General features: G+C 42.0%; 1 protein-coding gene across 10 annotated transcripts in view; it reads left to right on the top strand.

The window, feature by feature from the left end:
• Positions 1 to 18,522, top strand: part of LOC131692520 (high affinity cAMP-specific and IBMX-insensitive 3',5'-cyclic phosphodiesterase 8) — a 591,531-nt gene that overhangs the window by 469,586 nt on the left and 103,423 nt on the right. For all 10 annotated transcript variants that reach the window (XM_058979616.1, XM_058979617.1, XM_058979619.1 and 7 more), the window contains one exon: positions 18,100 to 18,188. In XM_058979616.1, coding sequence (XP_058835599.1) covers positions 18,100 to 18,188 — 89 coding nt within the window. The remainder of the gene's footprint in view (positions 1 to 18,099; positions 18,189 to 18,522) is intronic.

The following is an 18,522-nucleotide window of genomic DNA, read 5'->3' on the forward strand; positions in this document are numbered from 1 at the left end:
TATCGTGTTCCCCATGATAACGGTAACTGGGTTGTGGATAGTGCAGGGATGGCTGCAATACAAGTGATGGGCGGTTTCCCTGTTCAAGAGGTGGTGGATAATACACACGAAGGCTTCATGATCGCCAGGATCAACGGCGTATTCGTCTGTAGCTGCTACGCTCCCCCAAGGTGGACACCAGAGTAGTACAATCGGATGCTGGACGCACTAACTGACTCGTTAGTCGGACGAACACCGATTGTTATAGGAGGAGACTTTAACGCTTGGGCCGTGGAGTGGGGTAGCAAGCTGACCAACGCAAGAGGTTACAGCCTATTGAAAGCACTGGCACAGCTGGACGTAAGGCTGTGCAACGAAGTTTTCGCTAGCACATTCCGCAAAGACGGCCGGGAATCCATCATAGACGTAACATTCTGCAGCGCGTCGCTGATGGATAACATGGATTGGCGAGTTAGTGAGCAGTATACACATAGGGACCACCAGGCTATCCACTACACCATTGGTCGGCAGAATTGTACTGTAACGTGGAGAGTGAGGACTGGCGAGCAGAAGTAGAAAATAAAGGACTTCGACAAGGACCTTTTTGTGGAAGCACTTCGTGCTGACAGCGTCACTCCAATTCCGAGCGCCGATGAGCTGTCGGAAACAGTAGCGACATGTTCAGGATAGTCCTACAGAAATGCATGGACGAAAGCTACTTCCCGGATAGATGGAAGATCCAGAAGCTGGTGTTGCTGCCAAAACCAGGGAAACCACCAGCATCGTATCGGCCTATATGCCTGCTGGATACTCTTGGTAAACTTCTGGAAAGGGTCATCCTCAACAGGCTGACGACCTACGCTGAAAGTGAGAACGGACTATCGCAGAGGCAGTTCGGGTTCCGGAAAGGGATATCGACGGTGGACGCCATCCGCACAGTCATCGAGAGCGCGGAGAAAGCGTCGAAGCAAAAGAGAAGGGGAAACCACTACTGCGCCGTGGTCAAGATCGCCGTGAAGAACGAGTTCAACAGTGCTAGCTGGGGACCATCTCCGCAGCGGTGCCCAGAGTGCGGGTTCCGGACTATCTGTGCAAGATTCTGGAAAGTTACTTCCAGAACCGAGTACTGGTCTACGAAACGAACATCGTGAAGAGGTCGATTAGGGTCACAGCGGGAGTACCTCAGGGCTCCATTCTCGGCCCAACGCTCTGGAATATTATGTACAACGGAGTGTTAACATTGGAACTGCCCAGGAGAGTTGAGATCGTCGGTTTGCAGATGATGTTGTCCTGACGATAACTGGCGAGACCCTCGAGGAGGTGGAGATGTTGACGGCAGAGACAATAGACATCGTGGAAACCTGGATGGCTGAAGTCAAGTTGCAGCTTGCTCATCACAAGGCTGAGGTAGTGCTGGTCAGCAACTGTAAAAAAATCCAGCGTGTCGGTATGATGGTCGACGATCGGTTAAATTACAACAGCCATGTCGACTATGTATGTGAGAAGGCTGCGAGGACAACTAACGCATTAGCCAGGATCATGCCGAATCACGGAAGAGCAAGAGGCAGCACGAGACGTCTCCTGGCGGGTGTCTCATCCTCAATACTGAGGTATGGAATACCGGCCTAGGCTGCTGCGCTAAACTCAAAGCGGAACCGGACGAAGTTGACAAGCACGTTTCGCCTAATGGCTGTTCGTGTCGCGAGTGCGTATAGAACGATATCGTCGGAGGCGGTATGTGTAATTGATGATTCCCATCTGCATCACTCTGGCTGAGGACGTGGAATGCTACCAGCGGAGAAGTGAACGTAATGCAAGGAGACTGGTCCGAGTGGACTCGTTGGCTAAGTGGCAGCAAGAGTGGGACGACGCGGAGAAAGGACGGTGGACCCATCGACTCATCCCAAGTGTGTCTGCTTGGGGACATAGAAAACATTGAGAGGTGAACTTCCAGTTGACGCAGTTTTTGTCAGGGCACGGATGCTTCCGGAAGTACCTGCATCGGTTTGGACACGCTTCGTCACCCCTTTGCCCGGAGTGTGTGAACGTGCAAGAGACGCCGGAACATGTAGTCTTCGAATGCCGTAGATTCGAGAAAGTCCAAAGGGGCATACCTGGTGTAACAGTGAACAATATCGTCGAAGAGATGTGCTGCGACGAGCGCATCTGGCATGCTGCCAACAGAGTGGTTACGACTATACTCTCCGAGCTGCAGAGGAAGTGGCGAAGGGACCAACAAAGTAGCACCACTGGCGAGAACACCGCCGGGAAACCACAAATCGGGCTTCGGGAGAAATTCCGCCGCCGGGGAACTCTCCGACGGTGTAGACTAGGTCCATCGCCGGGGATTAGACCGAGTAGACTGTGTCGAATAGCTAGCAGTGGGTCGTTGGGGCGCCAGTGAACCGGAAGCTACGCTCCACCTGGAATCGCTGGATGGACCTCAGCACCTACTGGCTGGCCCGTTGAGTAGGCTAGCTCCACCGCCGGGGACTAGACCGAGTCGACGAAGCGAGAAGCTAAATGGCTAACATAAAGGAACATCGGGTCGGCAGCAATCTACCGCCGGGGAAATCACGGTACGGTAGATTCGCCGCCGTGGACTACCCGACAGAATCGTGACGAAAATGGGAGCTAATTGGCTCACGAGACAAACACCGGTACAGAGAGAAATTCCGTTGCCGGGGAACTCTCAGTCGGAGTAGGATAATATCCGAGCTCATCTCGATAAAGCTGGGAGCTAAATGGCTCAAGGAAGCGGGTGTCGGTGTCGGGGGAAATTCGTCCATCGGTGAACTATCGGTCAGAGGAGTGTGAGTTCATCGTTGGGAATTATCCAAGTAGATCGTGATAAGGCCGGGAGCTGAAAAACTCACGGAAACACGAGCTAAATGGCTCAATGAATCAGCACCTAAACCGCTCACGGGGACGAGAGCTAAACGGCGACATAGATAGATTGAGACAACAAGCTAGAGAAGAGTCGAGAGTTAAATCAAAGGTCATAGGTCGAGCCACTCCATGAACCAAGCGAGGGGGTGGTTTGGTGAAAGAACCGTGCTCTCTTGCTCTGTAAATTATATGTGGTGTTAGGTCAATGTAGTATATACAGGGATGGCGAAGATGGCACTTTGGTATTCGTAGGATGAATCTTACGTGAATGGTGTGAGTGATCACTGAATAAATCGACTTGCTTTCGTCATACCGGTCGTTCCGCTCCCATTGAGTCGTGTGAACGCTATGACGTCGACCCGTTGTGCTTCTGGATGGTTAACATATTTTTGGTTGCCAACACTAGCAAACCGTGTGTTCTGCCACACCTATATATACCGCATTGGCGTTAGATACGTGTAAAGATAAATTCACCACGGCGCGTTTCAGTGTGCGCTGTGGTGTATACAATGAAGAAACTAGCGTGTGCTCTTTGGTATGTTTTCCTCTGGCAAGCCGTAGTGCGATTGCGATTAACGATTAGATAAGCACTGGTTGTTTCGTTGTGTAAAGGAGATGATATTGGATTATTGGATGCTGATATTATGATTTTCTGTTGATGATTTGATACAAGTTACTTCGGAAAGTTTATTTAAAAGTTTATAGAGCATTTTTACATTTTCATCCATAAAACAATGGGGTAAAACGCGCCTTCTAAGGAAATATGATCATAGTTTAGCTATAGAACATTAATTGGGAGAATCTAATAAATATCATTCAACCAACATTTCCCCCTGTAATCGCCATCATAACGTTTTGCAAAATGTTCAAAACATGTTAGTTTCGAAATCATTATAAATTACACTTTGAAAAATGGACAAGGTAAAACGAACTTTTGCGGGGGTAAACTTCACCACATCAAGGGGGGACAGGGACAGAAAGCTCGTTGGACGTAAATATGTTTTTGTCGGGATTTCACAAAAGTGTAGCTTTAAATCGCCTTAGGTTATGCAATTATTGGGATTTCAAAACAATTTTTCTGTTTTAAATTTAGGTAACGTCAACGACATTACCGAAATGAAGTAGCATACAAAGCTGTTAATACGAATGCTGCAATTTTTACTGATTCCTGAAAGGTTTTATTAAATTAAGTTATTTCAGTGTTTCTAATGGAAACAGCAAAATAACGGTGCAAGTATATCCGATTCTCTGCTGTTGCCAAATGGATTGTTTCAGTCTCATTAAATGCTCTTTTCAGGTTTACCATATGAGGATAAATATTTTAGGTCTCGATGTACATGTACCGATATTTCGATATTTCCATTAGAAATAATTAAATAATTGGTTTTAATACAACCTATCAGAAGATAGTCTCAATTGTAGCATTCGTATGAACAGCCTAGTGTATTCTACTGCACTCCGGTTTTGTCTCTGACATTACCCACCCATCTTTTATTGCGCGGCTTTTTTTTGCGCGGTTTTTTTGCGCGGTTTGTACGAGGTTTTTTTACGTGAATTTTGCAATAAACGCGGTTTTTTACGCGGATTTTCCAATTAACGTGATTTTTGCAAAATAATCTAAGTCCTTTGGAATGCAAAAGACTAAGAAGATTTTCGGAAAGATGGAAGAGACGGGTCTGTAAGACTCCTTATGGCCCGCACCTTAACAATATGGGTATTTTCGGAATGGTCTTGACGAGTAGGTGCCAGAAATTGATTTTTGACGCTATTTTGAAATCCAAGATGGTGACTTCCGGTTTAGCGAAATTCACTATAACCAAATCAATAAACTGACAAATGTCCTACTAAATGACGTCACGGTATGTATATAAAGTGACCTTACTACAAAAAAATAAGCATCGCTGAATATTTCGCTATTCGATAGCAAACCTTTATACCTTTAATTTAAGACTTGCTTGAAAATAATCCACCGAGGGTGGACGAACATTTTTATTTTTTCAATTCAATGAAGATGGCTAACTATCGCCAAAAATAGAAAGGGATAAAATAACTCTTCTAAAGCTTCAATCATGCCATATGCATTCGATAAAATATAAAATGGTTTCAATTTGAGTGTTTTATTACAAGACTTATCATACATTAACATTAATAAATTTTGCACATACACACATTGTGCTTCTTCTTCTCTTTGAATGTTGGTGATTTTCATGCATATTATGCCATTTTCGCTAAACTTTGTTAGGGTGCCGACAACCGACCACATTTTTCTAAATGACATAAAATTATCATTTTACTAAATTGCCAGTAACATTTTTCATATTGACGGAATAAATTAAATTTCTTCACAAGTTATTAGCTAAGGCCTCTAGCTTTCCATTGGTATGTTTATATTTCTATATTATACAATTTGAGAAATATTATGAGCCAAACACAAAAGGGTGCCGATAATCGACTACATTCCCCTACTAATATTGTTATTTAAAATATAGATTTAATTAATGTATTAGAAAATGTAAATAAATATTTCCATTAGACAAATAAGTTAGAAAAAGAGCTTAGCCTTAGATAAAAAAATGAATAAACAATAGATACACTCCAAGACAGATTAAAATTAGAGATTACCAGAACAAAATATGTTAAATAACAAACACGACACACTGCAATAAAATTCTACTTTTGACTGCAAATAGTATGAATTATGAAAATTTGTTAAAAGTTGTTGTTAGGAAAACTTTTTTATTTAAAGCTTCTCCATGATCCAAATACACTGAAAAAGCTTCTTTTATGTCTGTAAAACGATAAACATGAGACTTTTGACAATTTGTGATGGGGTAACGCGAATAACTTTTAAAAAGGAAATAATTACATGATTTAATTGTTCTTGTTGGAGCAGAATTCCAAATATCTCGAAAACTATCGCATTTTGGAAGACATTTGATAAATGAATTATATTCTGTAATAAAATTACAGTTTTGTATGTCATTTAGTTTGAAATTTAAAAACATGTATAAAGTTATTGTTAGAAAAACTTTTTTTCTGATAATTTCTCTATCATTAAATTACATTCAAAATATTTCTTTTCTCCTTAGGTTTTTGTTGACAAAATATAAAAAATAGGAAAAATGGGTTCTTTTTGCAAATTGAATTTTTTCCATAAATTTTTGTTTTTGTGAAAAATGACACAACATTTTTTTCAGTGTATATTTTTTCGTGCAGAAGTATTCATTCCTTGTAACTCGTTCTCAGATAGTTTTACTGTATAAAATAGTGTAATCGAGCAAAAAAAAATTGAATGTGTTGCACGTAGAAACGTCTACGCTCTTTTAAAAAATTGCCCTTGTATTAGCATACTGCAATTACCAGAGAAAATCATGGAGATTCATAAACCGAACACAAATGTAAAGTTTCGTTCGAATCGACGATGGGGAGGCTAACATCATGCTAGGAGTTCCTAGGTATTGCTCGGTATCGAAGACTTAACCTGAACAGACCTTAAGGTTTTGTATCATAGCCTTTATCCACTCTGTATTGAATGAATCACTGACATATTGTCACCTTTTCTGATTCACTATTCCCGATTGTGTACCAATGTTTGAAGGTTTCTTCTGGCGGTTGTACAATTGCCGTAAAGGATGAAGTCTAATTCTACACTAAGTAACAGCATATACCAGTAACCATTTAGGTTTTATGGTGGTTTTATAGCCACTAATAAAACCTAGATTGCACTCGTAACGTGCTATAAAACTTAAATTGTTACTTGGGTTCATTAATATACCGGCTTTTCCTCGCCAAGGTATAACTTTCAAAGCTTTGGTTTAAAAACCGTATTTAAAAAACAAACTTTCATGTAGGAAATTTATTGAATTGGTCTAAGATGAAACTGTCGAATCGCGCAAAAAGTTTTTTGTGTGGCAAACGAGCTGTAGATGTGTTAAAATAAGCCAGTTTTTTATTAAATCTGGAACCGTCTACCGACAAATCTACATTGACCTCCAAAAGTTACTTCTTGAGGTCTCATGAAGGTCTGACACTAGCTTTGTACTACTTTTGCTTTTCTAAACAGTGGTAAATATTTCAACACTCCAGAACTTCACTCTGCCCGAAAATGTAGGCCCATCAGAAGCTAAAACTTCGTAAAATCGCACTCCTGGTCCTTTCTTCAAAATTTTCCAGTGCAGTACACTGGGTCATTCTTTCCAGTCTGAACCGCTCATATGGTAATCGGTCTTTGCCAGTATTGCTCTTCTCCCATCCATTCTTCTTGTCTTGTGTTTATTATATTTATTACGCATAATAAATATGTTGTTTGCAATGTGGCATTTAACCCGATTATGGAAACGTGTCTGATAGGGAGAGTGGAGATGCCAACTTGTCATTAACATTTCGCAGTGAATTTTTTCACATTCATTTGGGATATCTTTTATTCTTTTTGTACGCGTGCTCTGTACTGCAAAGTTTGGAAATGATCATTGAAGTGTTAATAAGAAGCAATATTTCCGATTATCGGCTGTTTGAAGTTCAAATCTTTTCGAATTCTCGCAAATTGCGAGCGACTTTTGTACATATTACTAAGATCATATTGTCTATAGATGAACAGATACCTCTATTATATTCCACGCGGCTTTGTCCTTTTATGTAATGCCCCGCGGAATTATTAAAATGCCTATTGGAACGACATTCATATTTCTACTGGAGGTCGCACTCCTGAAAACTTTGATCTAAAATGAAAAGACAAAGCGCGCAAGTACTTGGCTAAATCACAATATCTACCAAGATATTTCCTAATTCATTTCCCTACCTACTAACATTTTTCCTATCCTGCGACACTTGTGAATGGTGCAGAGAATTCCTCGTTCATAATAGTCACAAGTGTTGAACTAACATTCCTTCCCATCCCAGAATTGACCTGTATGTGCGTGGCCATCTACGTTATTGATTATACTATAATCTTAGTCTCTTTAGGTTGCACGTTGAGTATGATGTACTACTCGCAAGTACCATACAATTTGTTCAATATGCAATTTCAACAGGCTTTGATCAATCACGGGAAACTCACTAAGCTAAGCTAAGCTAATTCAAGCTTCTTGAATGTTTTTACTTATATCTTCAAAATCCGCTTGAGGTATCATCGCACGAAAAAAAATGTCTCCGCTCCAGTGCTGACTCTTTCCCGGCACAGAAAACCTACCGCGTGAGGTCACCGCGAACAAATCACCATTGTCGATGGTGAAATTCTCACTTGTTCTTTTGTCAAACAACAATAACGCCTCGGTGCTAGACATGTGATAATAACTGACAAATCTACCACACTCGCAAAGGCACTTGTTGAATTTATTTCACAATTTACTCGAGGGTAACATTGGATCTCATGATTGGAGGGTACTGAGGGGCAAATCAGGAAATCATCCTCTGACCACAACTCGTATCGGCCGATTGATATACTGTCCTGTGTTCAACAGTTGCCCGAAAAAATTATTCTCAACAATAAGCTAGAAACGAACGGCTTATGTTGCTTTCAATAGAAATTCAAATGGCGTTTGCTCGCAAAGAGTTTATGGCATCAGGTCGGCTTGATTGTTACATTACCCCCAATATAATCTGAACAGAAAGCATTCCGTCACCGGCAAGTTGGCTAGACGTAATGAAATTGACAAGACGAATTGTAGAAAAGGAGACTTAGATATGATATCTGGGAAGGATCCATTTGGTTAAATTATAATATTGTCAAACCGATTGTGAGACAAATGCCTAAACTACTAAGACAACAAGATTAGCAAAAAATGAGGAAAATGTTAATAGACCATACTGGGACCAATTCTTTGAAAAATCATTGATAAAACTGAGTCAAACACCCCTATAATAGCTAAGTGACGTGATGCTATAACCCTGTACCTGATACGAATCATTGACGTCTTGGACAATTCATCTACTTACAAATTAAGGTTTGAGAATTGCAATTGGATTCATATGGAAGAAGTAGTTTATGGTACCGTAAACTGGGGTGACATTGATCACTTTTCGAAGGAATCATTACATATTTTTAGACCCAACGCATTTTTTTCGAGTTTAATATTTTTAAACCATGTACTGATATATGGAGAACAAGATTGGATGGTTTTACCTAAAATTGTCCGTTTACAGCTATTTTGTTAAAAATGATTTCAAGTTGAAGTCCGTTTTCGTGTTCCGGGGTGACTTTGATAACCTGCATGTTCACCCACATTAAGTTATCGATGTCAATGCTTTTCATTCAAATGTTTGTTTAAACTAATTCTGGAAAGATACTCATTGTTAAATGTTAATTAGTATTATACAAAGTATTTCAATGTACTGTAAAATTCGAGTAACCAAAATTCGTATAATTTTTGTCCAACTAGAATAAAAAATTCTGAAAACTTTTAAAACTGCTAAAATTGTTTTGTTTCAGTGTTTTATCAATGTACAAACACGTTGGAATATTGAACAATAAAAAAAATGTGGCATAACCCTCCGAGCTCTCGATCGAAGCAGTTCGTTTTCTGGTGCTGTGCATAAAGTGAACAAGAATAAATTGTCAGTGAAGGTCAACCATTGTTCGAGGCAGTCTTTGTTCGCCGGTGCCCAGGCTGGTGAAGTGAATACCAGAATAGCCGGAATCGCCGCTATATAAGCTAAGTATTTTTTTTTCTTTCATTTCCCTTTCCCCGATCGGTCTCTACTTCTGCCCTTTCCCCTGAATATAAGTTTCATCTCTCGTTTACACCACGTGTTATCCTCGTGCCTAAATGACCGAGGGCGAAGTAACATTGGATGGGAATGATATTCCCATGGATATACCGGATAAACCCGAAATTACTCCCTCCCCTGATTCCCCCAGTCCTCCCCGTATTAAAACATACCCAGCCAGTTCGACTGGACCCTGGGTGGTGTATTTCCGGCCCAACACGAAATCGCCCAATATTCTAGAAATCTCACGGGAGCTGACTGCCAACTACCCGTCCGTGGCTCAGATAACACGTGTTCGAGCTAATAAGATACGCGTTATAGTAAATGACCTCGACCAGGCAAACCAGATTGCTCGCAGCGAGCGTTTTACGAAGCAATTCAAAGTGTATGTGCCTTGTAGAGTTGTGGAGATCGATGGGGTCGTCGCCGAACCGGGTCTAAAGTGCGAAGACCTGTTGAAGTACGGGGTTGGCTGCTTTAAGGACCCTTCACTTCAAAAGGTGAAAATTCTGGAATGCAAGCAATTGTATTCCGCAAAAACTGAAGATGATAAGACAACTTATTCTCCGTCAGACTCGATTCGGGTGACTTTCTCCGGATCTGCTCTTCCCAACTATGTCCTCCTGGATAAGGTTCGCCTACCTGTTCGCCTATTTGTACCGCGGGTAATGAACTGCAGCAATTGCAAGCAACTGGGCCACACAGCCACTTATTGTGGCAATAAAAAACGGTGCGGCAAATGAGAGGGAGAGCATGAGGATGACGCTTGCGGTGGAGAAACTGAGAAGTGTATTTACTGCGGGGGCCCTCCGCATGCTCTTAAGTCATGCCCGGCGTACAAGCAGCGCGGGGATAAAATTAAGCGCTCCCTTAAGGATCGCTCGAGGCACTCTTATGCAGAAATGCTAAAGAATGCTTCGCCATCTGTCCCTTCCGAAAATTCCTTTGCTCTTTTGGCTGGCGTTGAGCAAGAATCTGACGACCCACAAGAGGGAACATCATTGGTTAACCCAGGGGAATCCAGGAAGAGGAGAAATCTAGCCTCCCCTACATTGCCTCGTAAGGGTGCCAAGGTGTCGTCCACTCAGAGTGCGCCAACTACAATCAATAAATCCAACGGAAGTGATGCACAAAAGCCGAAGCAATTTGCTCCAGGACTTGGAAATATTAATTCTAACAAGGAGTACCCACCACTTCCAGGGACATCAAAAACCCCAAGTGTCCCCTTTTTTCAAACAGATACTCAGTCCAGTAGCGGACTAATGAAATTTTCTGACATAGTGGACTTAATTTTCACAGCTTTCAATGTTACTGATCCTCTTAAAAGCCTTCTGATACGTTTTCTCCCTATAGTGCAAACATTTTTGAAGCAGTTGACTACTAAATGGCCTCTCCTTGCAGCGATCGTATCCTTCGATGGCTAAGTCATCGAACGAGGTCACCGATTCGATCACTGTTCTACAGTGGAACAGCAGAAGTATCCTCCCGAAAATCAATTCCTTTAAATGTTTACTAAATAGTTTAAAATGTGATGCTTTCGCATTATGTGAAACTTGGTTAACTTCCGATATAAATCTCAACTTCCACGACTTTAATATAATTCGTCTGGATCGAGAAAACCCCTATGGAGGAGTACTTTTGGGGATCAAAAAATGCTATTCTTTCAACCGAATTAACCTCCCTTCGACACCAGGCATTGAAATTGTCGCTTGTCAAGTTTTAATCAAAGGTAAAGACCTTTGCGTTGCTTCCATCTACATTCCTCCTAGAGCCTCGGTAGGGCACCGAACGCTTTGTAATATCACGGAATCCTTACCGGCACCGCGGCTAGTTCTGGGAGACTTTAACTCGCACGGTACGGTATGGGGCTGTCTTCATGATGATAATAGATCAACATTAATCCAAGATCTTTGCGATAATTTCAACATGACCATTTTAAACACGGGAGAAATGACGCGGATTCCTACACCACCAGCACGCGCAAGCGCGTTGGATTTGTCACTTTGCTCGACATCGCTACAGTTAGATTGCATGTGGAAGGTGATCCCTGATCCCCACGGTAGCGACCATTTGCCTATCGTGATTTCAATTGCTAACAGTTCAAGACCATCGGAAACAATCAATGTCTCGTATGACCTCACACGAAACATTGATTGGAAGAGTTACGCGACCGCGATATCCGTTAAAATCGAATCCACTCAAGAACTTTCTCCGGAGGAAGAGTACAGGTTTTTGGCTGGCTTGATTCTCGACAGTGCGAATCAAGCTCAGACTAAACCAGTACCCAGCGCGAATACCCATGGACGGTCTCCCACCCCGTGGTGGGATAAAGAGTGCTCAGAGCTGTACGCGGAAAAGTCCACTGCATATAAGGCCTTCCGGGAAGACGGGTTACCCGCTAGCTATCAACAGTACGCGTCGTTAGAAAGGCGAATGAAGAGTCTAATGAAAGCCAAAAAACGCAGTTATTGGCGCCGGTTCGTCGACGGGTTAACGAGAGAAACAGCGATGAGCACTCTTTGGGGTACGGCTCGACGTATGCGTAATCGTAATAGTACCAACGAGAACGTGGAATATTCAAACCGTTGGATATTCGCTTTCGCCAAGAAGATCTGTCCGGACTCTGTCCCGGTACAGAAAACGTACCGCGCCGCGTCTCCTCACGATACCGCGAACGAAACACCGTTTTCGATGGTGGAGTTCTCACTTGCTCTCTTATCATGCAACAATAACGCCCCAGGGTTAGACAGAATCAAATTCAACTTGCTGAAGAATCTACCTGACATTGCAAAAAGGCGCTTGTTGAATTTATTTAACAAGTTTCTTGAGGGTAACATTGTCCCTCATGACTGGAGGCAAGTGAAGGTCATCGCCATCCAAAAACCAGGAAAACCAGCCTCCGACCACAACTCATATCGGCCGATTGCAATGCTGTCCTGTATTCGGAAGTTGTTCGAGAAAATGATCTTGTTTCGCCTCGACAATTGGGTTGAAGAAAATGGCTTACTGTCAGATACACAATTTGGCTTCCGCAAAGGCAAAGGGACGAACGATTGCCTTGCGTTGCTTTCTACAGAAATCCAAATGGCCTATGCTAACAAAGAGCAGATGGCATCAGTCTTCTTGGATATTAAGGGAGCTTTTGACTCAGTTTCTATCAACATTCTGTCAGAGAAGCTGCACCAGCATGGTCTTTCGCCAATTTTAAATAACTTTTTGCTAAACCTGTTGTCTGAAAAGCACATGCACTTTTCGCATGGCGATTTAACAACATCGCGATTTAGCTACATGGGTCTTCCCCAGGGCTCATGTCTAAGTCCCCTGCTCTACAATTTCTACGTGAATGACATTGACGATTGTCTTGCCAATTCATGCACGCTAAGGCAACTTGCAGACGACGGCGTGGTCTCTGTTACAGGGCCCAAAGCTGCCGATTTGCAAGCACCATTACAAAATACCTTGGACAATTTGTCTGCTTGGGCTCTTCAGCTGGGTATTGAGTTCTCCACGGAGAAAACTGAGTTGGTTGTTTTTTCTAGGAAGCGTGAGCCGGCGCAACTCCAGCTTCTATTAATGGGTGCAACGATCAACCAGGTTTTCACATTTAAATATCTCGGGGTCTGGTTCGACTCTAAAGGTACCTGGGGATGTCACATTAGGTATCTGAAACAGAAATGCCAACAAAGGATCAATTTTCTCCGAACAATAACTGGAACATGGTGGGGTGCTCACCCAGGAGACCTGATCAGGTTATACCAAACAACGATATTGTCGGTGATGGAGTACGGGTGTTTCTGTTTCCGCTCCGCTGCGAACATACACTTCATCAAACTGGAGAGAATCCAGTATCGTTGCTTGCGCATTGCCTTGGGTTGCATGCACTCGACCCATACGATGAGTCTCGAAGTGCTGGCGGGCGTTCTTCCGCTAAAAAATCGATTTTGGGAACTCTCATATCGATTGCTCATCCGATGCGACATTCTGAACCCGTTGGTGATTGAAAACTTCGAGAGGCTCGTCGAGCTTAATTCTCAAACCCGATTTATGGCCTTGTACTTCGACTACATGGCACAGAGCATTAATCCTTCTTCATGTACTCCCAGCCGTGTTCGTTTCCTAGATACTTCTGATTCTACTGTATTCTTCGACACATCCATGAAGGAAGAGATTCGTGGAATCCCGGACCATATACGCCCGCAGGTGATCCCCAATATATTTTATAATAAATTCCGAGAAGTCGACTGTGACAAAATGTTCTACACTGACGGATCAAATCTCGATGGGTCCACTGGCTTCGGTATCTTCAACAATACTATCACCGCTTCATTCAAGCTCAATGATCCCGCTTCAGTTTACGTCGCAGAGTTAGCTGCAATTCAGTACACCCTTGGGATCATCGACACTCTGCCCACAGATCACTACTTCATCATTTCGGACAGCCTCAGCTCCATCGAGGCTCTTCGTGCGATGAAGCCCAAAAAGCAATTCCCATATTTCCTGGGGAAGATACGGGAGTCCTTGTGTACGTTATCTGAAAAATCTTATCAAATTACCTTTGTTTGGGTCCCCTCTCATTGCTCTATCCCGGGCAATGAAAAGGCCGACTCATTAGCAAAGGTGGGCGCATTAAATGGTGACATATACGAAAGACCAATCTGCTTCAACGAATTTTTTAGTATTTGTCGTCAGAGGACACTCAACAGTTGGCAAACCTCGTGGAGCAATGGTGAACTTGGACGATGGCTACATTCCATTATCCCAAAGGTATCAACGAAGCCTTGGTTCAGGGGGATGGATGTGGGTCGGGATTTTATTCGTGTAATGTCCCGACTTATGTCCAACCACTACACCTTGGATGCGCATCTGCGGCGTATTGGGCTTGCGGAGAGTAGTCTGTGCGCTTGTGACGAGGGCTATCACGACATCGAGCACGTTGTCTGGGTATGCGCCGGGTACTTGGACGCCAGGTCTCAGTTAAAGGATTCCCTTCGGGCCCGAGGTAGACCACCCAATGTCCCAGTCCGAGATATACTGGCAAATCGTGATTTCCCCTATATGTCCCTTATTTATACTTTCATAAAAACGACAAATATCCCAATTTAGCCCCTTTCTTTTTATTTCTCGTTTTAGAAGCTTTCTCTTGCCTTGTGGGACCGATCAGCTCCAGACTGCAACTATGTAACCGCCGTCGCACTTACCACTACGGAAACTGAAGCGAGAGCGACTCAAGGTCCGATGACTTTTGAAGGATTCCCCGCGGGTCCGAAGAATACCATCCGCCAATCCGACCTACTAGACTGAGGCGGTAATCTTTCGCTGATCTCCCGTTTGAGCGAAAGTTGCAAGTTTTGCTCTTCTCTCCTGGTCACCATCTACGCTTTCTCTCCCCTGTCCTTGATACAACTGCTTCTACAGCCCCCCTCTGAATATCTTGACCAAGCATAAGTCTCCGCTAAAAAAGTTCAAATTTGTATTCTGTATTCCTAGTTTTAAGATAGTTGTAATTTTACCTCTTTGTTAAAACTATTGTCCCCCATCTTGTAAATAGAATTGTATCCCTAGTTTTAAAACACCTGCGAATTTTCTCATAAATATTTGTTCCCCCTTTTGTGTACCAAACTATATTGTTAGTTTTAAGATAACTGTAAATATTTCCTAAAAATTATTACTATTGAATTCCTTGTTTTAAAATTTTTTCATAAAAAAAAATCTTTCGCCCCCTCTCTTGTATATAGAATCTTATTTCTAGTCTTAAGATAGCTGTAAAATTTTCTTTTTTAAATAAATATTTCAACATTGTAACCTCCTAGTTTTAAAATATACAAAATGTAAAAACAAAAGAATTTGGCACCGCCAAGCTAACGCATTTGTGCCTATCAAATAAACGAAATGAATAAAAAAAAAAATAAAAAAAATGTTGCAAATTTTAGCTTAAAATAATTTGAAATAATTGCCAACTAGTTTCACAAAAAATGTATTAAAAATAAACAAACTCCTAAAACTACATTTAGCATATCCCAATCTAAAGGAAAATAAAAACTCGCTTGTGATTTATTACTCTTGCTCAAATCTGAGATTTATTTGTTTTATAAAAAATAGACACTTTACGAAGCTTCATAAAAATCAGTAGAAGTCAAATTTCGGTTTTTTGCAGTTTTTGTACCCAAAAACCGAACAATATACTCAAAAAGTATAACAAATCAGTATTTTATAAGTTTAGAGTAAAAATCAATTCAAATTAAAATGATTCGGTACATTATTCTGGTTTAATGAGCGATCTACGAAAAAAGTTTCGAGTGATCAATGTCACCCCAATTATCAAAGTCACCCCGGTTTACGGTACTAACTTATTATAAACAAGCTGTCAATTTATTTTTTATTGACTTCGTTTATTTGATAAGGCAAATTTGCGTTAGCTTAACGGTGCCAATTAAAAGCTGTCAACTTAAAGATTAGCTACCAAAGAGGAAAGTATTCAACGCAGTTTTAGGAAGCGCATCAGCATCGTTAGTAAACCCCGGCTTTACATTTCATCGGTAATAATTCAAAATCGAAGCACCTCATTATACAAATTTCTGTTTTGCCCACGGCACTTAAACAGATTCCGTAAATAAATTTCGCGAGGCGCGATAAACCTGTAAAATGCCAATTTCTCCAAAATCCTCCCAAACAGGTGAACGTCAACCCAAACTACTCACACGTATGTTTCGCAGCATGCAGCTCCGGAGCGAAAAAAAAACTTAATCTGCACCATTGATAGCGAAAGTGCGAACCGTGTTATGCCGGCACACAACCCCGCAGCCCGAGCCCGCTGGTGTGCTGGTGACAGCTGAAAGCGACTCGAACGCAAAAGTGAAAGAATCAATAAATAAATAAATTGGCAGCTGGCCTTTAAAGCACGTGACTATGCCTCAAATGGGCATCTCTGACGTGGCGCTGCATTTATGAGCGTGGTTTAGAAAATCAAGGAAAATGACGTCCCGCCGCGAACGCCAAGCCCAGACTGGCCGAGCGTGATTGTGCCTTTACGACCTGATTTTCCCGTCATCTCTCTACGGACCATGAAGTCACGCTTTTTTACGCCCACCAACCTTGACCAATTGGACGACGAAACCGTGCAGAAGTCTGTCCAAGCCCAACTCACTGAGGGTGACAATGCCTGTATGATGGTAGCGAGGAATATCCATTTCCTTCGTCGTCGTAATGAGCCGGAACGAGGAAAATCAACACTCCCCCTAGACTCGAAGACGGGCTACTGCAACCGAACTAGGGCCACCACACTGTGCTGCTGCTATGAGACTCTTCAGCTCACATTAGCATCGGTTTGCTCGGATCCAGTTTCGATTGGCATGTGTTGAAATGGCAGTTTGCGAAAAGAGCCCACCCCCCTTAAAGACGCACTAACGAGGTGACATCAGATACCAATTTGAGCGAACCGGATGGTTATGGATTGATAGGCTGCGGTTGTCGTGGGTTTTTTTTGTAGAGGAGCTGCAAAGTGACGCTTTGATGTAATTGAGACGCAGTGTTAAATTTGGTTTCGTTGATGGCATGGTGCAGTTATGTCGGAAGCAAATTATGGACACATAGGGGTATGGGAGCCTTCATTCATTAGTTGGTGTCCCACATGGTCTGTAATTAATGGATGGCGCTTAGATTGGTATCTAGATATTTACAGTACAACAACAAAAATAGCGTGAATATGTCAAATACGCATAATGCGTCGTTCGACCCTTTTGAGGTATTGGGGGCTGAAAAGAATAAAATCTCTTCTACCTTATTTTTAAATACCTCTATGGTTGGACCCCTTAACGTTGATCATTTTGAAACTGGTTAATTAAACATGCAATTATTAAGCACATTATCTACAATGAGCAACTCTTCAAATGATTATATTTCAATTCAGAGATAATCGATTTTATATGTTTATGTACCAACTTCCTCTCATCAGTATCTGGTAACCAACTTGGTTATCTGACGGACTCTAAAATCCACGGCTTGTGTTCCGTCAAATCTAAGTTCAGCAACATTTGTAACATTTGGTAGATTTTTTTCAACCTTCTATCAGCTCTCAAAAGATTCTTAAGGATGAATCAAACACACTGTATATAAGAAGAAATTCTGAATTCAAAAATGTCAATAACGGAATGGTCGATGAAGATTAACCACAACAGACGACTACGTGAGAAAGCACAATGCCGCTGCTCATGTGCTCCCCATGCATCTCATCCAAGTGCATTACGTAATGTTTTGCAGATGATCATGAATTAAGACCCCAATCAAGTTTATGTAAACACGCACATTGGCTTTGAAGCGGCCTAAAGCCGAATTGATAATAATAACAGAAACCAAAATAAAAAAAGGAAGATTGATCCACGATGAGGCAATCCTAAGCAATGCGATCGTGTTGATTTATCTGTCGAATTGGGCATCTGCCTTATTTTCAATAATTTTGTTTTGCCAAATTCACCCATACTTTGCTAATGTTTGTTTCCGTTTTCTTCTCTCTTTCTCTCACTGCCACAGGTGGAACATCAAGCAGTTCGGCAAGATACGGTCACCGACAATCGTCACTAGCTTTAACCCCCGAGGAGGAACCACTCGACGCATATCCTGTAAGTGTTTGTTTACGCGTGAAGTGATTCTCGAGTTGCTCTAATTATCTAATTTAGACTTGACCCGGATGACCATCAGGTTAAAGGGTCGCAAAAGAAAATAAACAAACAAACAAAAATCTATAGTTTAGACTGTTGTTTTGCAATATGCTGCAACCGGTTTTGTTTGCGGGGTTTTTAGAAATATTTTTTTGGGATAAATTGAACTATCAAAGATCTAAAAATCTTTGACAACCTCCTCGGAGTGCCTCAAAATCAGCTGTTTCTGGTGTAATTAACAAGAATCGGCAAACTGTCTCATTTTCACCTGCTTTATTACAACCAGCGCCTACAC

Source organism: Topomyia yanbarensis, chromosome 3, assembly GCF_030247195.1.
Source record: "Topomyia yanbarensis strain Yona2022 chromosome 3, ASM3024719v1, whole genome shotgun sequence".
Classification (NCBI taxonomy): domain Eukaryota; kingdom Metazoa; phylum Arthropoda; class Insecta; order Diptera; family Culicidae; genus Topomyia; species Topomyia yanbarensis.